Source organism: Lepisma saccharinum, chromosome 7, assembly GCF_977018435.1.
Source record: "Lepisma saccharinum chromosome 7, izLepSacc3.1, whole genome shotgun sequence".
NCBI lineage: Eukaryota > Metazoa > Arthropoda > Insecta > Zygentoma > Lepismatidae > Lepisma > Lepisma saccharinum.
Window position 1 is genome coordinate 46981208 of NC_139235.1, and position 24941 is coordinate 47006148.

The 24941-nt window shown below is 37.0% G+C and overlaps 1 protein-coding gene across 1 annotated transcript in view; it reads right to left on the reverse strand.

Annotated features, from left to right (window-relative positions):
* Positions 1-710: 710 nt before the first annotated feature.
* Positions 711-24941, reverse strand: part of LOC145989840 (uncharacterized) — a 300187-nt gene continuing 275956 nt past the window's right edge. The window contains exons 16-17 of the mRNA XM_083125242.1: positions 10933-11154; positions 711-2403 (exon numbers count right to left, since the gene is read on the reverse strand). Of these exons, the coding sequence (XP_082981368.1) occupies positions 2294-2403; positions 10933-11154 (332 nt within the window). The 3' untranslated portion in view covers positions 711-2293. The remainder of the gene's footprint in view (positions 2404-10932; positions 11155-24941) is intronic.

A 24941-nucleotide genomic window follows, 5' to 3' on the forward strand; every position in this document is an offset into this window, starting at 1 on the left:
CAAAATAAATATTAATTACATTTTTTAACATCAAATATTGGTACAGACCTCTAAAATAATATCATCGAATACTCTCCCATACAGTAATATTGATACGATATATAGATATTAGCTCCAAGTCTCGACAATGAAGCTGTAGTTCACAAAAAATTGTAAAAACAAAAATTACATTTTTTTCAGGATGTACTTGCAGAAGTAGTAATTTTCAAAGCATTATACATATTATGTTTTTTTCACCTGAGATAAAATTCTTACTGCATCACACATACCATTTATATTAAAAATTAGGGCTGAACCGATACCAATGCTGATGTATCGGTATCGCCGATACCAGTGGTATTGGAAAGTATTGGTTGAAATTCATTTACCAATACCAGCCGATACTTTCACTGCATATTGGTATTTCACAGGGTCTGCAAATATGCTGTGCAACACTTTCGCAGGGTCTAATTATCTTGTAAATTATGCAAAATTCAAACTTACTATTTATTTTGCACCGAAAAACTATATTTTACGATTATATGTTATCTATTTTAATATTCTGATGTAATTCTTGAATATTCTGAAGCTATTTCTTGCATATAATTGGAGAAGAATATTTACACACCAACACTGGTCAATATTTTGAACAAATTTTAATTATTGCAATTTTCAAGTATCGGTATCGATGGGAATCGGTAATTGTTTCAGTATCAGTAGGAATCGGTAATAGTATTGGTGGGAATCGGTAATAGTATCAGTATTGGTGGGAATCGGTAATAGTATTGGCATCGGTATTGGTGGGAATTGGTTATTAGTAACGACATCGGTATCAGTGGGAATCGGTAATATGTAGTATCGGCATCGATAACGGCTCAGCCCTATTAAAAATATTTTCATTCTTGCCTTCATGGTTTAAATTCTGTTCACACTGATTCTGCATGGATTATGCAAGCAGTTCCCTACTAACTACAACCTTTGTCAGAAAAGTTCCAGGACTGATTTTTATTCTTTTATTCTTTACCTATGATATTGAAACACAAGAAATGGGTTATCTGATATGCCTTGGAAGTGTTTTCATGTAAACTCACTAGGTGGCAGGGCTGTGCTTTGCAACAGTGTTCGGCTTGTTGGCACATTTAGTTGGAAGTTACTCGAGTGACGAGATGGATGTGGATTCTGAGCAGAGAGTTAACATTAAGTTCTCTGTTAAGCTGGGAAAACCTCTAGTGAAACATGGCATATGATATATGTGACAAGGCATTATCAAGAAGCCGTATCTTTGATTGGCACAAAAGGTTTTGGGAGGGCAGAGATTCAGTGCAAGACGATCCACAGACAATGTTGATCACATTTTTTTATGCTAAAGGTTTGATGCACCATGAATATCTGTCTGAAGGATAAACGATCAATCAAAACTTTTATATCGATGAGTTGAAACGTTTTTGTCAAGCAATTGGCGGTGCTGTCCTGATTTGTCGGCATCTTGGCAGTGGGTCTTATTGCATGACAATGCAAGGCCCCATATTGCTTTATCAGTCCAGAAAAATCTGGCCAAGCATCGTATCCCTGCTCTACAACATCCCCCATATTCACATGAACTGTCGCCGTGTGATTGTTTTTTTGTTTTCCCCATGTGAAAAAGCTGCTGAAAGGGAAGTGTCATGAAGATATTGTAGCAATCCAAACAGTTTTGTGACAGATGTGCTGAGAAGCATCCCGGATGAAGCTTTCTCTGCTTGCTTCCATGATCTACAGAAACGGTGGCAGCTGTGCATAGGTAGTCGAAGGGACTATTTTGACAAGACCTAGGACCATTAGTCTGTAAGTTGAATAAATTATTTTTTAAGAGATCAGTCCTGGAACTTTTCTGACAAAGGTTGTATATTACTGTCTTTGCAGTGAAAATTAATAAGAAGACACCAATAGTATTATTCTTCCATTATGAATTTTTAAAAAAAATCTTGAAACACGTGTTTATACAAAGATAGTTTTAGCAACTAGAAAAAATATCTGTGACAGGGAGTTCCTTGAAAAATCCTCAATAATATTGTATTTTGATGGAACCACACTTAGTGCAAGCAACGACATATAGCTAATAAAAATGGCAGCTTCTAAGCTTACATAACAAAATAAAATATCATTAGATGATTGGTACAAAATTATGATTGACATTATTACTGGCTTTATCACTTCTTTTCATAAATATGACACATGTAAGGATACGGAGCACAATTATTTTAAACTCTTGGTTGTAATCCTAATGTTCTTACATGCACACTTATTGCTAAATTAGAATAATGTTTTAATCCTTTTAAGACAGTTCAACATTACTGATCAGGGAAAATCGCCGAAATGGACGTTTTTGAAGCTGATTCTCTTTATCCTCATTTGGAAAACATCTGTCTGATCTTGAATTATTACCTGTAAAGTAAAGACAAAAGAACGTGATAAATAATAAGCTCACAGGGGAACGGTACATTCTGGCCCCTCCCACCACAAAATACCACCAACAGACAGACAGTAAATTCTTGTTCCCAATAGCTTTTCCAGTTAATAATTTTTAATGTATTGATAAATGGATAGAAAGACATACATGGTACTACACTTTGTTTCTCTAACATACAGGGTGGAGCACAAAATGTCATACCTTCAATCATCCCATAAAATTTCTAATAATATCATATATTGAATGTTTAAAACGCGTATTCGGGTGAGTTGGTTCATGGAAAATCTGGTAGATGTCAGGAGAAGCCAGTATCGGACTCTAACTTGCCGCAAAACAGCAGTTTGCAAGATGGCGGATAACGGCGGGTTGAGTATCGAACAGAAGGTGAAAGTTGTAATGTTTTTTTGCACAAACGAAGAGTTTGATGGCGACACAAAGATGTTTTCGTGCACACTTTGGTACAAGATGGGCTCTCTGCAAACAGACCATTCACAGATTGTGTCAGAAATTCGAAGCCACTGGCTTTGTATTGGAGAAGAATCGACGGTGCCCATCAAGTGTCCGCACACCTGAAAACATTGAAGCAGTTCGCGTGGCTTTGACACGAAGTCCCAGCAAATCAACAATGAGGACGGCTGCTGAGATAGGAATATCTAGTAGGTCAATCCAAAAGATTCTGCAGTCTGATCTTCACTTGTTCCTTTACAAAATGACAGTTGTCCACAAACTAATGGCAGTGGACAAGGAACGATTGATTGATTTAAAATTTCTGGGTGCGTCAGCACTTAGGCCATTTTGCTCCCGTCACATTATACGGGGGCCAGCCCCTTATCATCACAAATAACAACTCTAACGTTGCCTAACTAAAAATGTTAAAATGTTCTGACTTCCTTTAAAAGCTGAGGCTGTAAAGGGGCACTCAGCACACATAAGGACAAAAGAACAGGACAATACAAACAAAATTATACTGGCCATGGGGCCAGTCGCCAGAGCCTCGTTAGTCTTCAGTCCAGGGTGCACTAACGTGGAAGTGAGGTTGACATTTGGGTGTACTACGAGGAAGGTCACCCCTTACACCCCGACAAGGAACGAAGGCTTTATGGTTAGTGGAAGAAAATCACGTTCTGCACAACACTTGGTTTACCGACAAGGCGTACTTTCATTTAAATGGTGGTGAATAAGCAAAATGTTCAATTCTGGACAAGTGAACATCCTCACAGACTGCATGAAAGTGAGAATTATGGAGAAAAGGTCAGTGTGTGGGCAGCAATTTCAACCAACGGAATCATCGGACCTATTTTCTTTGATGAAACAGTGAACAAAGATAGATACAAGGACATGTTGGAGAACAGATTTATTCCTAAGCTGTTGGCAACAGGTCTCCTTTTACACACTCAGTGGTTCATGCAAGACTGAGCTCACGCACATACTTCAAACGTTGTTCTTGATTTCCTGTAGTAGATGTTTAATGTGCATGTAATGTCACATCGGTTTCCTGAATGTCACGAAGGTGGGAGACAGTGGCCCCTTCATAGCCCGGATATTAATCCATGTTATTCTTTTATGGATTTTTTTGAAAGATGATGAACCATAATGATCAACACATTGAACAAATTCTGCACTAAACTAACTTTCCATACTTGGATAATTAACTATGCATTACTTTTGTAATATTTCGATGATAAATAAATGTGTAATCAACAAAACAAATATATGACATTTCGTGAACCATGTATTTAGTGTAGAACGCCATAGGAGAAAAACAATTCTTTGAAAAAAGTTTTATTGTTGCACTCTTATGCCGTTCGGATAAAAATATTTATTTATTTATGGTAATGTTTTCTTAATTCCATTTTCAGTTTCATCATATGAGAACCATAGAAATGTAACTCCAAAAATGCTGTATTCGGTTTTGTTTAAATAAACTCCTCTGCAAAGCAACATTTGGAGTAAGATCAACATATCTCCAGTTCCAATCCATAGCAGTAAGGTGGAGTCATGTATCTCCAATTAACTGACTCTTTAAGAGTTAGACATATTCCTAAGAATATATTATTTCCTCTCGCCTGTAAATTTGATAAATTGGAGTTTTGTCCCTCTGGTTCATGGGGGTCGGGAGGGGGGGGGGTTGGACCCCCCCTGGAAATTGACATCGTTCATTTAAAGATACAAGAAAGCCGAAAGTTTGTTACTCTTATTGTTAAGAACAGAAATAAAGTTCATTTAGTTAGTATTCGAACAGAATAATCGAACTAAAAATGCATTGGATCGAAAACATTGAGTGACATATACAGGAACAAGGTTATAATCTACCATTTCATACAAAGAACAAATGTTCCCACAGTTTTCAAAATTCTAATAATTACGTAGGTGAGACTTTATGAACAAGAATTTCCCCTAACATTTAAAACCTTTTCTTGAACGCGACGTGTAAAGTTAATATCAAAATGCATTTCAGATACTGACTGCATAAAATGCAAAAGAAATAATGGAAAATAGTTGTGCTGCTATTGACTCGTTTGGTAGATCGAGTCTCCACATTTACACAATAATTATTATTATTAGCCTATTATTATTATATTTTTTATTTCGAATAAAATATGTTTTTATTAGTTTATAATATTTATTATTGTATAATGACATTTATAACCATGGTAATAACACTTATTGTTATTTTTTCTGCTATTCAACTTTTATCATTTGTCCGACCCCCCTTGCAAAAATTTCTGGCAACGCTCATGCTCTGGTTCTCACACTTCTAGGGACATGCATATTTTGTTTTGGATGGTAATGTCATGTTTCACTCTCTCTTGTTTATTTTTGATGGTTGTGGAAGGTGGGAGGTAATTTTTCCAAGCATATCCTGTCACAAAATGATGAAAAATCATGTACAAAAATCAAATATGAAATTTAGAGTTTAAAAAGAAGTCCCAGTGTTAATTATACTGTTAGTTAAGTTATGCTAATATCAGAACATTGAATAATCCAGCTGAAAAATTAGGAATGGAAAAATAGACTTCTGCACGTAGAAATAAAGTTAATTCTCCAGTTACTACACAAATGTGTTATTACAGTACTATTTTGTATAAGTATAGGACAGTACAGTAGGTCCACTGGTGGTGTGGAACAGTAGAACATGATGGCATCTACAAAACAGTTGACAATCTTTTAACTTTATTAATTTTGTTCATTATTATACATACACTTGATTTAATGGCATACTCGCATAAAAAACTATACAATTATTTCTAGTGGTTAAAAATGCTTTTTATGAAAGCTTTTCTTTCAAGAAAAGTCTGCATTGTTTCTGAAAAATGGCTCTGAATACACTGGTATACATTTTGAAACGTTTGCTTTGCTTCATGAATGAAAATACCTGATATTTGTCAATTCGAATGTGATAAACTCAAATCTGGCATCGGTTTCTCTCTGCCACATCAAGTGGGCAAAAACAAATTACAAGCCAAACAATAAATTTTAAGATATGTGTAGCAAACCGAAAGACAAGACACCTTTTACGTGACTGAATACGTTACATATGTTATACTGACATACGATGTACTGAAAGGGGGTTGAATTTACATACCACCTTCTCTGGTGGAAAAACCTTTAAAAAAATTAAATTATTTCAATCTAATGGCAATCTTCAATATCTTCACACCTTCACATGAAACATTGCAACGTTTCGATGTTCTGCGGTATTCAGTAGTATATTCTTGCTGTAAGCACCAGCAACAGTGTGCTAGCATTTCTGCAGCACCCTTTGTATCTGGATTCCATTGTTTTTACGAGGAAAAGACATTGGGTGCATCCAAGAATGCTCAACGTTGGAGCACAACGGGGTAGCAAGCCCCCTGGAGGCACTTGCTACCTGGGAGTTGGGAGGTAGCAATTGTTACTTCAAGCTGCAAGGAATCCACGTGCTACCTGTGATCAACATAGTCGTCTGCTAGTTGCAAGATGGGCAGCGCAACGAAGATTCGTGGAATACAACGCATATACCTGTTACCTGAAAGTTTGATTATTTAGCCCAAGCTTGCGTTTAGGTCGCATATACGATAGACTTAATAAATAGTAATAACTATTCCGCCACTACATTCTCGGAGAATCAGTCATTTGTCTACGGATAATTATGCACTACCAACCAAATACCGCAGTTAAAAAAAATAAACTGAACCCAGATACTGTTCACTACAAGTTTTTTGGCAAGGGAAGTGAGCATTCTGATGCAACTACGTGTCGAGCTTGAGGCCGCGAACCCTTACAGATATATGGTCCATCATACATGAAAAATAACTTCTTTATTTTTCCTTCCACCTGCAAGCTTAGGCCGTGGTTCTCTACAAACACGAGATCTTCTTGCTTGATCTCAGCGCTGGCTTGCATTGCCTTTTCATTCGCCTATCTCCTGGCTGACTTTTGGTTCACGGTCATCCTCCTGTAACCCGAAGTGACGTATCACCTCTCTTCGTTGAACACTTCCAAAGTGAAGCTCTGCGGGCGTAAATCCTAACGTGTCGGACTCCGTGTTGTTGAGTAAAAGTACAACAGAAGTGACATGCTTGCTCCATTCCAGGTGGTTACCGTGGCAGAATACTCGCAGCAGTCGGTTTATCTCGCAGTGCATCCGCTCCACCTGGTTCGCCTGCGGCCTGTATGATGTTGTCCAGAGAGGTTTCACACCATAAGCTTGAACAATTGAAGTTAAATAAAAAAACCTGCACCCCACACCAGTCCGTTTAGCTCAATTTCTATTTTTAAAAAATAGCCACATGGAAGAAAATATGGCAAATTACAGGGTGTGGCATTTAACGTTTCCCATTTTCAAGATACCATAACGGATTGATTGTACGAAGAAATTACATGAAGTGAACAATGTTAGGCATGTTATAGTCTTGGATTTACAGTTCAGACCTTATTTTTTGAATGTTATGGATCCCATTTGTTAAGCTGTTGAGATCAGGGAGGGTTCGAGGGTGTAGAATTTAACAGCAGTTAAGCAGAACTTTCAATATTGAGCTGATTTAAATCCATGCAAAATCTTCAAGTGACCACTACACAGTCCTAAGGTTGTACCAGGTGTGCCGGTTAATAATTATTAATTGATCCGAAAGAAAACAAGTGTATCTGGGGAGAAAGGTAACAAATGCTTTATTCAAAGTATGCACCATCGCTAACTATACATTGTGCCCATCTGTCTGTCAAATTGTGGATACCCTTCCAGAAAAATCGTTCACATTTTGAGGTGATCCAGTCAGCAAGCCATAGTTCGACATCTTCGTAATTGTTGAAGTGTTGCTGGGAAAGTGAGTGAGACATCGATGAAAACAAGTGGTAGTCCCAAGGGGCTAAGTCTGGTGATTATGGCAGGTGGTGCAACAATTCCCAGCCAAGTGCAGAAATGGTGTCTCTGACGCCTTTTGCTGTGTGTGATGGGGCGTTCTCGTGCTGCAAAATCACTTTGCAGTGTCTTGTCGCCCAATCTGGGCACTTTTGGATCAATGCATGGTTTAAATTGATGAGTTGTTGACGGTAGCGAACAACATTCACTGTTTCACCTGGTTTCTGAAGCTCATGGTACACCACACCCTTCTGATCCCACCAAATGCACAGCATTGTCTTCCTTCCGAAGCAATTTGGTTTTGTGGTTGATGAAGGTTGAATTTTTTCAGCTGCCCCGGGCGGTCTTTGTCTTATAAATCGAAATCACCACTTTTGAATCGTCGAAACCAATGCACACACGTGTCTTGCGTTAGGACATTGTCACTGTACGTTTCCACAAGGATACGATGGCTTTCACTCGCATTTTTCTTTTGATTGAACAAGAAAAGCAGGACATGCCGCACATGTTCCTTATTTGGTTTGAAGGTCAACATGTTTCCCACACAAACCCAATATCACGACACTCGCACTCGGTTGCGCATCCACGGTGTTTTGACAGGTACTGTCCTGGCATCACACTGACGTAACAGTTGCGACTGTGCACCAACCCTTGTTTCCAGTGCCATCCAGCGACGAAATCAGGAATTATTAACCAGCACACCTGGTAGTCTGGTGTGCCATTGCAGCGCAGGAATTACTTGAGAACAATAACGGTGCTGCAGTGATCGTCAACTCCCAATGTTACAACACCATACTAACAACCTTTTTCTTGCCTGAGGTGACACATTGTAACTAGAACATGGAAACCCTGTGGTTTGAATAGCATGGGGCCACATCATGTACAGCATGTCTTTCGATGAACACACTGCTGCTTTCTCCAGGTTTGGTGACATTTAGTGGCTCTCCGTATCCCTGACCTTACTTCACCAGACTTTCTTTGCAGGTGTACCTGAAGGTTAAGATGTATGCTTGTACCCTCCCTGGTCTCAGCAGCCTCAAAAATGTGATTTGTGAGTAACTTTCAAATGTTACGTCAAACGCACTACAGCAAGTAATGGACAGTGTACATGGAAGATTGCAACAATGCATTGAAGGACTTAGCCTAATATTCAAAAAATAAGGTCTGAACTGTAAATCCAAGACTATAACGTGCTTAACATTGATAATTTCATGTAATTTCTTTTCATAATAAATCAGTTATGATATGTTTAAAATGGGAAATGTTAAATGCTGCACCCTGTATATGTCTCCTGAAAGAAAGACAACACTAGGTCATTCATATATGACCGGGACATTTCACGGTGGCCATAAATGAGTCACCAAACATGGCAGAGGGTACCCTCGTACCGCAAGGTATCAACAGCACCTGGATGCACTTCCAACATTGCTGTGCGCCACACCATTAGCTCTTTACCACATGTTGGAGGAAATGGGTGCCAAAGTGCACAAGTGGCACAGATGGAAATGTGCACAGATTCTCCTGGAATGTTAAGAAAATGAAGGTGAAGTATTCCATTGTGGCATTATTTCAATGGAAGAAATGTGGGCTAGATCCTATGAACCTGAAATGAAAAGACAATCAAATGAGTGGCATCATCATCTTCAGCATGCCCAAGAGCCCCAAATGTAAAGGTCATGATAATGCTGGCATATCCAACATGGGGTTATTCTTGTGCACTGTTCCACAAGGGACAGCTGTTATTACTTACTACCTATTATGCTCATTACCTGGAACATCACCTGCACCCTGCTGACAAAAGACACTACAATAACAAAAATCGTTATCCACTGTCCTTAATAACAACCTGACGTGAAGAAATTACTGCAGAAGTGGAGTTCGAAGTACTAGAGCATGCCCCTTACTCATCCATGTGACAACTTGTTTCCAAAAATAAGAGAGGGACAAAGGGAGAAATGCTTCCATGACATCTTCAGCATCATATCTGACATTTCTCTTTGTACACTATCACAAAAAGATGTACTCAAAGGTATACACTGCCTGCTCGATGTTTGGAACCATGTTCTTGCAGAAGCAGAAGATTACATCGAGAGATTACAATCACATCCAAGTCTTATATTTTTTATGTACCAGATATGTTGCCTCATCTCAAGAAAAATGACCCTCAAAACTTTGAACCTTTTTTTTTTTCACAGGAAATTAGTCAACAACAGGATTGCTATGTAACATCAGTGATAAAACCAATGGAATTATACTGTTCTAAAAGTTTCCACAGTGAAATCATTGAAAAATCTTAAAGATTCAGATTCATCATTCTTCATGGAAGAGCCCTACAAGAAAAAAAACACCATTTACTTTCATCAGAGACCTGTGTTTTCCAGTTTAGAAGACTGCAGAGAGAAGTTCCAAAATGATGTAACATCCATGATGAAATATTAAATCAATTTCTACAAATATTAATGTCATTCTCAAGCAAGAAACCTTCACAAAGAAAAAAAAAACATGTTAAGCCTTTCATTTCAGTAAATGGTTTCCTTTTAAAAAAGAGTGGAATGTAACAGATTCAATTTGTGGCAATCTGGAGTGGTTCATAGACTAATTAACCAGACATCCAATTAAATTAGATTTTATTGGTTTGCCCTCCAATTCCTAGAAGTCAAATTCACTGCGATGTAACTGATAGCTGTTGGTCATTATCTTACACACAATGTTCACAATGACTACACTTTTATAATTATTTTTTCTGATTTTTTACATATACTGTGTAAAAGTTGTCCTTTGGTTACAAACGTTCACAGAATAAAATGTAAGAATTGCATTCAATTTCTCACCATGTTTCATTGGGCTCGAAGTTTTAGTTTCTTGAAATATACAAATGAATATGCACTTGCATGATTTCAATTGAAATGTATGTAATTAAATTAATATGAATAAATTGGCATTGTGATGATCTACCTAATACAATGAACCTGCAAAAATTGAGAATAATTTCAGTGACCACTGTCACCATCACATCGGAACTTGTAGTTATCTGGGAACCGAAATTAATAAAAAAAGTATAAACAGGTACATAGATACTTATGCACATTTCGCATATATTAAATTCTAAATTATAAAGTTCAGTAAAATGAAAAATAATATTAATATATAAAACTGTACTTACTTCTTATACAAGCAACATCCTTGGAATTTTTGTTAATTGCATTGACGGAAGGCATCAAATTAGAATTTTCTAAACGTTTCCACACATATGTTGATGTTTGTTTAGTTCCAGGCACACTATTTGAAGCTCCTTCATGTGCTAATGAAAACCTGGTGCCAGCTGATTTCTGGTATCCTTCTGAAGAGGTCAAACATAAGGTATTTTTCTTGGTTTCAATCATTTCTGGAATGGCAAATATGTCAAAAGTCATTAAATTACTTCAAATACATCACCATTTAACATATGCAGTGAGTTAAACATAGGCCAATGATGACGGCAATTTCCACTATATGGATGTCAGCTAAAAGTGGCACCAATAATGGAATTGGTAAAATTACAATATTATTCGATTCTAATATTCAATGCCATATTTTTGATTCCTTTGGAAGACACAAGATATATTGTCATATTTCTGGTTAGGTAATTTGGTAGTGTTTTTAAAATTTTGTTTTCTTGTAATGATTTTAAATTTCACAAACATATTTCATCTTACTGGGGATGGCATACATTAATTGGTAGAGGCACATATTTTTGGTAAATAAAAAAGCAAAATTTCAGTACAAAAACAAAGTCAATTTTGGGTTCAAAAGCAGTAAATAAAATAAATTTTTTCAGTTATAGTGGTGAAAAAGAAGTATATAAAATGACATTTTGGTTTTAAAAATGTGAATATAATCCTAAATTTGATTTAAAAACCACACTTATTACACAAAATTAACTTATCCCTTATAATAGCAAATTTATATCGTTACCAGAATATTAAGTTTATTCCTGTATAAAGGGGTCCATTTTTGCTTCTCAAATATTTACAGCAGAATTGATTAATTTTCCGTGAATTGCATAACTCGCAGAATAATTCTGACTTCAGAAAGTGTCATGTCGGTAAATAAACTCTGCATTTCTTGTTTAAGCGTCTATTTCGCATAATTTCGTGACAAAACAGGCTAGGAAAATGCACCTCACATCTTTCAGAAACTTAAAAAATTAACATTACAATGTGTTATTTCAAATTTTGTGTTTTAGTCTAAAACGCAATATGCATGCCTCTATTAATTGGTACTCTTATCAGTATTGGCTGATATAAGCATATTGGTGTATTGGTAAAATTACCGATTATTTTAATGATCTCTTATATTTACCAGTGAATTCCAAATTAAGCATTAGCTATTTTACATTGGAATCAGGCACGGTTGGCCCTATAGCACACAGGATCAGTGAACCCCCAGGAATATACGATAATCACCTCGAGAATGAACAATAAACACACAGGATCAGTGAACCTCCAGTAATATATGATAATCACCTTGAGAATGAACATTGCCTTTTCACATTATTTCCCTAAAATTTTTACACAATAAGTCATGTATTTGTGTCCGTAACACGGCAAACTCTTTTGCTGAGAAGTAGAAACCGCAAGTCTGCCACCGTGGTGCAGACCCTGAGTTGAACCCCCACAGGAGAGCTCGTGCCATTGTGAAAGCTTTGTGCGGGAGCAGAATCTCCAGTTGGGAATAGGACAAAATACATGGAAGAGGATACTGCCGAACCCTTATCTCCAACAAACGGTCATGCACAGTTTGTTCTCTCGCAGAAGCCACGGCACAAGGGGCCATTCTCGCTGCTTCCTCCCTTCCAGTGTTGCCCTGTGGGGTTCAAGTTTGAAGCGCACACATTGCATATTCAATCATCTCTTTGTATCATTTTTGTGCCGAACTTCTTGCAATAAATGCACAATTGTAGCAGAGATGGATGAATAGACATGAATAAAGCTGGAATTAGATGTGATAAATTAAAAAAAAAAGAGATACGTTACCAAAATAGCTCGTGCATGCATTCAGAGGTTTTTCCTTTAAGGTGGAAACACTTTTGGTTCGCAAAAGAGAAAGAATGGCATGAAGTCTTGACTCGCTCTCGCTCGGTATCAATGTTTCAAGTTTGTTAGTTTTTGAAGTGCTTGGATACTTGTTGGAAAGTATTAAATGATGCTGCGAATGAAGCAAGCGATGGACTTTACATAGATTATGTCATTTGATGTAGTGTAGGTGTTGCTCTCCGTGCAAGTAAGGAATGACCACTACAAATGCACATAATTAACGTAAACAAACTTTCTTGTCAGCTGAAAGAAACTGTGTGCTGGTCGACCAGCCCCAAATTTGAACAAAGCCACAGATAAAAGTGACAAAGATGTCGCATATCAATGAAAGTGTCTCAGGTTCGATTTCTAGTATCAACATGCCATTAGTTGATATTTCCCTTTAATAAATGTAGGACCAGTTCTGATTAGTCAGCATGGACATCCCCCCCCCCCCCTTGGAAAATGAATGTCAACGAAAAATTATATATTACAAGCATATAATTTAATTTCAGTCAGTAATTTATGGTAATTATTATAAAAGCATTGCAGTAACTTCAGACTGAAGGAGTGTTTTCTTGCCCCTCCTGGAAAAAAATATCTTCCTTGCTCCTACCTGAGGACGTCCATAATTTTCCAATAAAATCCCACATTTTTCATAAAGGCACAATTTATTGTAGTTTCAGCCCTAAATTTATTCGCACACCCCTACTATGAACCTTATAGTCCCAGATGAAAAAAAAATTCTGGATAAACCTTATAAGCCCACCCCCTGCCCTTTTGTGTTGTGAAGGAAGCCTATTTGCAGAAACTAAATATGCATCACATGACTTCAGTGAACCCCCAGGTAAATAATGCAGGAGCCGCACCTGATTGGAATGTAAAAGCAATGAAAAATAAGAGCAAAAATAACAATAAAGAATAACAACATAAACTAAAATACATATACAGTGAAACCCCGATATTACGTTTCCGCATTATAAGTTTTCCCGCTTAATACGTTCATCCAGTCAGGCCCCAGCAAAATTATGATGTAGACTTACTGGGGAATGATGTAAATACAATTAAGAATAATGCTAAAATATTTTTTTCAAAGCAGCTAAAGAGATAGGTTTGGAAGTTAGCAACGAGAAATCTAAAAATATGTTCTTACAGGCCAAAACCAAGTGATGATAACTTGTTTGAACCAGTTTTCTAAATTCAAATACTTAGGAGTAATACTAACAAATGAAAAATTATATTAAAGAGGAAATGAAAGGAAGGCTCGTTTCATATCTAAGGAACTAAAAAAATTAAAAATATATATAGATCTTGCTCAGGATACGGACAATTTGAACTGTAACCATGAACTTTCGGGTTCAAGAAGGCTAGAAAATTAATTAATTAATTTATATTCAATGTAAATGGTTTCACATATTTAAAAAACAAAACAAAGGTAGTAACACGGTATTTATATTGCCAAGGGAATTCCTACAAAACTTATTTTCCTCGTAAGTTTACCAACAGCAGTTACATCCTTGTGACACGTTTGACTAATCGCGAAGATGAGGATATATAAACGTTTCAATATTCCGGTAAACGATGTTAAATCGTTTGGTCAGGAAATCACGTAATTTCAAATTGTCTTCGATTTTATATTTTGTCATATTTTGATTAGAGGTTATTTTATAATGTTATAACGTTTTTTTATATCGTTTCAACATTCAAAAAGTCGTTGATTTTATTTCTAAATTTTCCATTGTTCGGTTTTCGAGTCATGTCGATGGTAACAAATCCAAAATCATCACTGTTCCAACAAGATGAACAGAATTTTGAAAATTGGTTATAATTTAAGTCACCCGCTACATAATCATCATATGCATGTTTCAAATTAGTATGATCTTGACGAAACAAACAAATTAGGTTTGTATTATCTCGTAGTAATTGTTTAGGAATTTTGGAATAAGTTTGAGCTAAATAAAAGCAGTCTATTTCTTTGTGACGATCTTGTGTAAAGAAATTTCGGATTTCGTTTTGATTTTCTAGAATCACATCATCAAAAACTACAACAGAATTTTTCAAACAATCATCGAGAGGTTTTATTTTTGACGCAAAAAAAGTCCCTCGTACAGCTTCATGAGTTATTGATATTTCGGTTGTTCTAAACTTTTAGAGAATACATACAGGTGTCTATTTTCCCAATCTAGCCAATTAGGGGCGAGCAGGAAATTATCTACCAGCAGAGTGGTTTTTCCACAACCAGAGGGACCTACAATGAGGCACCTTATATTATCAGGTAACAACTCCCTTTTTTTTTTTTTTTTTTACTAGTTTCTACTAAATCTGGTAAATGCTGTACCACATTCCATGTTGGTGTCAAAGAATCACCTGGTTTGCTTCTACCAAACTTCTTTCTGGCAGTCCTAGCCCTTTAACATACAATTTATTATCTTTCTTACGTAATATTTTCTCAATTAAATATGTATCTGGATATTTTGTTTTACTGAGTTCCTCTTCATAGAATCTCCCCTTCAATATATTATTACAATAATCTTTTCTGATATATGTATTTCTATTACCTGGTCAAACTTGAACTACAGTGAATAACTCTGTACTCCAATTTTTGGTGAATCCCTTTTCAAATAAAAGTTTAAATTTACTATTTCTCACTTGATATCCTATTTTGTATTTTGGTTTCTTGGTAGTGTATTTATATTTTTGACAATAAACAGTAGAAATCAACCTAGACTCATCAGACTTGGTTACCTCAGCAGGTTTCTAGTGAATAGTTCTGTGTACTGAATTATTATAATTATGAACTAGCTCGGGTAAAATTTGTACCCATTTATAGTTACCCTGTAGAGTATATTGCCTCCACATGTGGTTTTTTAATGTTCTGTTGAATCGTTCCACTATACTCACTTTCAAATCACTGTATGTAGAATAATGTTTAATATTATGTTGATTCATTAATTTGGTAAATGTGGAATTGTAAAATTCTTTTCCTCTGTCTGTCTGTAAATATTTTGGTATCCTACCCTCACTAAATATGGACTTTAAAGCCTCGATAACACAAGTACCTGTCTTGGATTTTAGAGGAATAGCCCATGCATATTTACTGAATGTATCAATAACTGTGAGCATATATTTGTAACCATGATTTATCTTATGTAAATTTTTTTAAAGTTCCTGTGCTCATTTCTATCAGATCAGCTTGAAACAAATCATCTACACCTTTCGTTACCACACTCAATCGTTTGTAGTTGCGACGAGCTGCTTTATGTAATTCATTAACTATATCATGTCTTGACATTGGGTGCTATAAGAAAATATGACATAAAATGGATTATTTTCAGGGTATAATTATTTCACTTCAAATAATAATTGGTCACCAGCTTCCACATGAAAACCAGATAATTTTGTTCATCCTCATGTATTTTATATTTCTTTGGAGATTCATCCCAATATGCAATAGGTATCTGAAGTGCTCTGCACACACCATCATTTCTCTGTATGGTGAAATTTGGCACTTCCACATGTTTTCCCTTCTTTACATAGCCAAATTTTAAAAACCTAATATTACCATCAAGAAAAAATTCACGAGACTGACTGTAGGGATACAATTTGTAAACATTACCGGCATTAACATAAGTCCAGTGCCCTTGTACATTTGCTACACTCTCAAGTCTAATATCTCAACAGTGAAAAATTGACGTAATTCAAGATCGTCTAATCTGCTTAATACTGATTCTTGATATTTGTTTATGGTGGGTACCACTTCATCGTAGCTGGGTTTGATTCTCACATCGACATTCAATTGTTTAAATTGTTCTTTGAGATCATGTTGTGAGGTAAAACTTGATAAAGTAGATTCGTGACTTGTTTCGAGGATACAAATTTGTAGCTTAATGTTAGAAATAATCTCTTGTAAACTTTTTACAAGTTTCAATTTAGTACTCTGGCTTGTAAGATCGTTTACTTGACTTCTGAATTTTTTCAAACAATGCATGAAGTTCATTGACTATCTGGTTGGTAGGCAAAGTAGAGATGGTGTCTTGAATTACAGCAATTTCCGCTTGAATGTTCTTGATGTCCTCTGACTTGAGTATTCAATTTACTGCTCGTAACTCCTGGGAAGTGGGTAAATTAGCTACAGTATTTTGAAGTGTGGTCAAAGCTTGTCTGACAGCATCCAACTCCGTAGCATCTGCAACATTGCTCAAAGCATTTTTTAAGTTGTTGTATGTCATCTTGTGTAGGTGTAGATTGTTGTAATATTTGTAATTTGTTCTGAATATCATCTATGAGATGATGAAAATGGGATAGTTCAGATTCGGTATTCAGATTTTCTAATTTGGTAATCTGTTGTTGAATTATGTTTAAAGATTCGGATATGCTTGGCAACTTGAATTCCAGAGTTTCCTGTACATTTGTCTATTCATTTCTCATGGTTGTCAAAGTGTCTTCAATATGAACTATGGTACCCTGTATCTTCCCGAAATCTTCATAAGTCTCCAACTGTAATTTGATACTGGCAACACTGTATGTGATGGTGTTTAATTCAGAAGATGAAGGTAAATTATTGATAAAATCTTCCAACGTTTGTAGTTTGGCTTGAACTTCTGTTATGGCCCTGTGTAACTAATCTATTTGCAATTCAGTTTTAATATTTTCTAGTGTAGGAATTTCGAAAGATAGAAATTGCTCTCGTAATTTGAGAATACTAGCATTGACCTGTTCATATTGCTCTTGCCTTTTGATATTTTGAATAATAGAAAGCAGTTCGGTACAAGTAGTATTTGCTTGATTGTTTAATTCTTGTTTTAATTGCTCTGAAGTGCATGTTTAGATTTGTCGGAATTTCTCAAGATCATTTTTCAACTTGGCTATGCTCTCCTCCAAGTTTTGAACATTGTCAATTGAAGCTAAATTGGTATATTTTTGAAGTAGGAATTTAAGTTCGCCATCAATTTTCACTATGGGATTAATTAATTCAGTTTGGAGATTTGTAATCTCAGCTTGTATATTTAAATTTAGTGAATTTTGTAAAATTCATAAATCAGCTTTTAGTTTCTTAAGATGCTCGTCTAATCTGGCAATATCGCTGGAATTATCTGGTATCTCTTGTCGCCTTCTATTTCCAAATATATCCATTATTTTTTTGTTTGGTATTTTTATATATTCATGAGAGGATAGATTATTCTTATTTCGATGAAGAGAGGAATTAATTTATCATACTCCCCAATTATTTCAGCATAGAGGAAATCACCTGCTTCCACTACGTATGTTCTGTTGGGATCTATTGCATTGTGTTTAAGTCTATACAAATTTCGACCCATGTGTACAACTGCTGCATTGGATGGAGAGATACTTATTTGAATTTTTCCACTGACAGGAATTTTATATGATGGTTGGTTATTATTGAATACATGTAATTGTTTACCCGTATCCTCATCAACTTGATACCAGATACTATTTTAGATGGATGATAACGCATCTTAGTTTACGATGAATATCCTTAATGATATCCATGTTTACTGGAATTCTCTATAATTGTTGAATATGTTTTTAAAACCAAACACATTCATGGGCATTATTTCTTTTTGGTTACTTTTTTGGTATCAAATGATAGAGAACATCAAAACAAAACCAATGCAAAAAAATGCACCTTTCTATGTTACTTGGTTCTCGAGATATAAGTATTTTAATAACTTGGAAAAAATTCGGAGGAAAAGAATTAATAGGGGTATACAAAACAAGAAAGTATAAAAAAGAGATACAAAGCTTAGTTTACATGCATTCCATCAGCATCATACCTTCAGGGACAACAGGTTAGGATCGATCGTGCAATACATTGCATGACTAACATTCTTTGCATGGCTAGTTCATGTGCATGTTAAAAGAACAATCGCTTCGAAATATCACTCTCTGGAATGCAACAATTCTCTTGACAAGACTATTGATTTGTCTAAGTAAAAACTAGGTTACATGAGAATTCTTGCCACATTTCTGTTACTAGTATTCAATTTGTTTGAAGTTACTGCTTAAGAAAAAAGTTTTTTTAAATTAGAAAAATCTGCAATAGAAGGGGATTTTGAAATTCAACCCGCTTCAAAACAAAAAAAATAACATTTTTTAAAAAATAAGGGGAAATTATCTAAATCTTGCAATTTTACTCTATAAAAATTGAATGCTGAACTTTTGCATGAAGCAAATTTTCACTTTTTACACTTAGAAAAACAGCAAAATTTTTAATTTTTGTTTAAATTACACTTGTAGTGATCACTATAAAATAGTTAGATTTTGGGGGGTGATCTAGAACATACCACTTTCCCTACTAGTATACGTAACCCCATTCCTCCTTTCGAAAATCCTGCGCACTTCACTGGTAATTTATTGTGACGTCTAAAAATGAGTAAGTTTGACAAAGCTTGTTTTGTTCACTTCATGCTGTTGGGCTGATCGGGACTGGATACATATGCAGCTGAGCTGATCGGGACTGGATACATATGCAGCTGAAAGTGGAATCTGAACCATTCTGCACGTCTTGAGGACACTTTGATTACAGTGTATACAGATACTTGGCGTCCAGCTATAAATGATCACCCCCCCCCCCTCCAATTACCAGGGACTTCTAAAAATAGCAACTAATTACCAGTTTACAGAGTAAACAGAGATCTCACACGATCAGATGCATAAACTGAACCTAATAGGCGGCAGTTAGAAGCATTCATCCACCGTCCCTACCTTCGAAATTGGATCCCGTTAATCCGTTATTGACTTTCACAGCACCTCTTGCTTTTGCCGTTAGACATTCATTATAATACTTATTTCCCATTGTGAGACAATACGTCAGAGGTGAGGGTTACCTGCACGTAATCACCTCACGATAGCCCCAACAACAGATCTACTATATCTCAAACTACCACTTAACCATGAACCTTTCCAAGATGGCTCTTGAGTGTCCTGCCCGAAATGATGGTAGCGCTGATTGGAGTGTGTTGTTGCAAGGGAAAGTCCAACCACAAAGAGAATAAGCTATTTAACCAAACTATATATATATATATATATATATATATATATATATATATATATATATATATATAGTGAAAGAGGAGAGAGGAAACACTCACCGGACAAAGAAAAAATTCAAATTTTCGTGATGGTATGTACATCTTCAGGAGTAGAGAGACGTTGTAGAACTTAGTGACAAGAAGGAAGAGTAAGCATGACCTGCAGTGTTGCCAGGTCCCGAAAAGAAAAAAAAGTGTTGACAGTACCACAAAATATATATATATACACTAGCGTGCAAAAGTCTTAGCCCAAAGTCATTATCTGTGATTTATGCTATGAAACTCAAATAAATATTAGTTTTGACTCTATTCTGGAATGTCTTTGATGTATATCAACAAGTTAGAACAGCCTACATTTAATCCAACTGGAAAAGTTGGAGATTTGGTGCAAATAAAGTCAACTATGGACAAAAACATGTACCACAATATCTTAGTACGTCATGCAGTGCCATCTGGAACAAAGACTATTGGAAAGGGATTTATATTTCAACAGGACAATGACCCAAAACACACGTCCAAACTGTGTACAAACTATTAAAAACAAAGGAGGCAAAAAATTCCCAAAGTGATGATGTGGCCTCCACAACCACCCGATCTCAACCCGATTGAGAAGCTGTGGGACGAGTTGGACAGAAAGGTTCGTATGATGGCTTCAACGAATCTTCAATGTTTGTGGCAGTGTTTAGAAGATGCCTGGAAAAATATTGGACACGAAACAATGCAAAATTTAGTGTCTCGAATGCCGAAGTTATGTCAAGCTGTGATACGTGCTAAAGGGGGTCATATCGATGAGAGCAAAATATAAGTTTATTTACATTGTTTATGTTAACTAATGAACCTCTGTGTTTCTATTTTGTTCAAATGTTATATTATATAACATTTCAAATAAATTTTATGTCATTTTTCGATATATTTGGTTCATTTTTGACAGTTATTACCTTTGGGCAAAGACTTTTGCATGCTAGTGTATATATAGATGGTTCTTTCGCCTGGCTTGTCGAAAACTGTGAGTGGGGGGAGGAGGGGGGTTGGTTGGGGAAAGGTAGTGCAACCACCGCTCCTCTACCCAAAACCTGGACTTTGCTGTTGCCATTCACACCAATCACCACAATATTCCTTTTAATGACTGCTTCCAGGTAGCGATCCTCCACTCCTTGCCCCAATCCACCAACACCTCAATACGTAGAAGATGGGAGAGGGCCTACATATCGACCATGAATGCAACCACACCCCCAGGCCTGAACAAGGCCACCCAGTAATGCCCCTCATCCCATATCCTCACCCTCACCACCACCTTTCCCCAACCAACCCCCCACCCCACCACTCACAGTTTTCGACAAGCCAGGCAACACTGCAGGTCATGCTTACTCTTCCTTCTTGTCACTAAGTTCTACAACGTCTCTCTACTCCTGAAGATGTGACATACCATCACGAAAATTTAAATTTTTTCTTTGTCCGGTGAGTGTTTCCTCTCTCCTCTTTCACTTTTTATTTAGCCCTTGTGGCCCTCCTTCCTTTTATCCTATATATATATATATATACACTCACGGGACAGTAGAAAAATTCAAAATTTTCGCTAACTTCGTAGCATCATCGGTGTGAAGAGAAAGAGACGGAACCGGAAGTTGGGACCATGCAGAGTTGTCAGGTCCCCATCGAAGAAGAAGCGGTGCATAGAATGAAAAAACAACACTGTTTCATCACCAGGCTCGTCGTAAACTGTGAGTGTGTAGGATGAGTTGGGAGGGGGCGGGAGGGATGGAATGGCTAGGGAGGGAAGGTGGGTGAGGGATGGGCATTACTGGGTGGCCTTGTTCAGGCCAGGTGGAGTGGTTGCACTCATGGCCGATATATAGGCCCTCTCCCATCTTTCCCGACAAACCCAGAGTGGTTTTCAAACGCTCCCCCCCCAACCTCCAAAACATCCTGGTCCACAACACTCCTTCACCACACATCCAACACCCCCTGCCCATAAATGCAACCACCCCAGGTGCAAGACCTGCCCCATCCTCATTACCTCTCACACCCTCCAGGTGCACACGGCCAGTCAAATTTACCCTCCATCCCAAAGGGACCTGCCATGCCTCAAACCTTATCTACATCCTCACCTGCAACATCTGTGGTGATTTTTACCTGGGGGAAACATCAACAGCCCTCAACCTCCGCATCAATAACCACCGCTCCTCCACCCACAACCTGGACTTCACTGTCGCTGTCCATACCAACCACCACAACATCAGTTTCAACGACTGCTTCCAGGTAGCGATCATCCATCTCCTACCCCAACCAGCCAACACCTCTGTTCGCAAAAGATGGGAGGGGGCCTATATATCGGCCATAACAGTGTTTTTTTTTCATTCTATGCACTGCTTCTTCTTCGATGGGACCTGACAACTCTGCAGGGCCCCAACTTCCGGTTCCGTCTCTTTCTCCTCACACCGATGATGCTACGAAGTTAGCGAAAATTTTGAATTTTTCTACTGTCCGGTGAGTGTTTCCTTTTACCTTCTTTGATTTTTACTTAGCCTTTATGGCCCTCCTTGCTTTTATCCATTATACATACACACACACACACACACACATATATATATATATAAACAATGTGCTAACAGAAAATAGGAAAGTGCATGTCTTTATCCCTTTAATACGGCATTCCAAATTTATATGATTTCCAAGTTTGCACTTAATGTAAATTTCAAGTCCTAATGCCAGAATTTAATCATTACTACCCATTAAACACCTCTATTTATGTTATTTTATCACAGTATCATAACCATCTTTACCACCAAACCATTTACCACAGACTGGAAAACTCAACGAATATTCTGAGGTGAAGAATTCCTCAATACATTGCAAAACTAAGGAAGAAGACTCCAGGCTGTCATCTTATGTGCTGGTTCACCGCAGAAAGGCACCTATTTGGTTGTAATACCCGCCGCAGGCATGATTTCACTTTACCCACACAAGAATCACCAACCCTTAATCTTCGCCTTCAATTCCTAGTTTACCACCGTCCAACAATTTCTTCAACAACTCTCCCACATTCCCCAAATCCATATCTAATAACTTTTCTAACCAAACCCTTAACCTATCCCTGGAGCATTTGCGATTCTCGATTGCCTGGTTATAATTTTGTTCGCCTGTAATACATTCTATCAAGGACAGCGTTGAATCATTGTTATTTTTCACACAAAGGTAAGGACCTACAAAGAGCTCACCATATTTTCTTATTACCTTATCCCCAGTGCCACTAAGAGTTTGATTTTTTACAAAAACCAAGTTACCCACTTCAACAACCGGATTATTAACTCCTATGTCATTATGCTTTTTTAACTTGTTTTGTCTTTTGTTTAAACTCGAAAGATTGGCCATTACTAAGTTATCATTCCATGTAGTGCTATCAGCATTTGCACCCAGCAATAATAAGCTAGTGACACTCCTGGACATATTTAATCTCAACTCTGCCGGAGAGTATCTAATTTGTAATTATATGGGACCATTAAGAAGACTCAAGGCTTTCGGTACCTCATCAGGCCATTTTGCATGATTCGAGCTGCAGAGCACTCTCATCAAACGATTTAACTCTGAATGGTAACGTTCCACTAAGTTTGAACATGGGTGATATACAGGAGTGTAGGTAAGCTGAAACCTCCCCCCACCCACATATTCATTGTATCTGGAAATTGTTTGATTTAAACTGCAGCCCATTGTCCGATATTATCCTTTGAGGAACTCCCTAATGAACAAAATATGTGTTTGTTAACCTGTTTACTATTGTCCTAGCATTGCTATTGACTACTGGGTATGCCACTAAATACCTCGAGGCCGCATCCAGGACCGTGAACAGAAATTTCTCACTTTTTGGCTCTAAAGCGAATGGACCCTGTAGATCAATAAATAACATCCGACCTGGCCTATCAGTGAAATGTGACCTCGCAACAAACTTTGCTGGGTGTTTGTTTGGCTTCGTACGCTGACAAAGCTTGCAGTCCTTAATGTATGATTTGATGTCGGATTTCATCCCCTTCCAATGGAAGGTTTAATAAATTTGCAAAAGAGTTTTAGCAACACCAAAGTGACCCATTTTGTCATGACATGCTATCAAAACTTTACCTATCAATTTCACGGGAATACATATCCTACATTGCGTATTGGCATGAAAGTCTTTAATGTATAGCACTTTGTCATGCAGACGATAGGTCTGATGCCAGGATCTGGATCAGGAATTCACCCTTTCACTTACACCCTTTAGATGATCGAAAATTTCCTTCAAATCGAGCTCGTCCTCCTGCAGACTTATCAACTCATTTCTTGTAAAGATCTGCTGATCAGATTTCAAAACAGCAGACATTTACCAAAAATTGTGAATCAGGCACTTCTGGGAAATTTCTGCTAAGCGTATCAGCCAATACATTGTCTGTACCTTTACAATATTTCACAAAGAAGGTGTACTGCTGAACCTGAATGAACCATCTCGTCAGCCTAACATTCCATGAGTGAGCTGATTCCAACCATGTCAATGACTTATGGTCACAGACAACAACAAACTGCCTACCTTTGAGAAATATTGAAAATTTTTCAATGGTATACAGAATGGCCAAAACCTCTATTTCTGTCGATGTGTACAAGTTTTCATATGCTTTAAGCAGCCAACTGACAAACCCTAAGGGCTTCATGTTGCCTTCCACGATCTGATAACAGTAACCTGCTATCCCAACCAGAGAAACATCCGTTTGTATGTAGAATGTACTCTTAAAATCTGGATAACTAAGTGTTACCTCTTGGACTACCAACGCCTTCAGTAATTTGAATGCTTCATCAGCTTCTACCATCCAATGCCATTTGGTCTTCTGTTTTAAAAGTTCGTAGAGGGGGTGGGCCACGCATGCATAATTTGGAATGTATTTGGATAACCAATCGAAACATCCTAACACCTTTTGCAACTGTTTTAAATTTTCCGGTTTATGCAAATTGACAATGCACTCCACACACGCAGGATACTTCTTGAAACCCTGAGTAGTAATTATATAGCCCAAAATTTGAACTCTTTCACAGCAAATTTACAT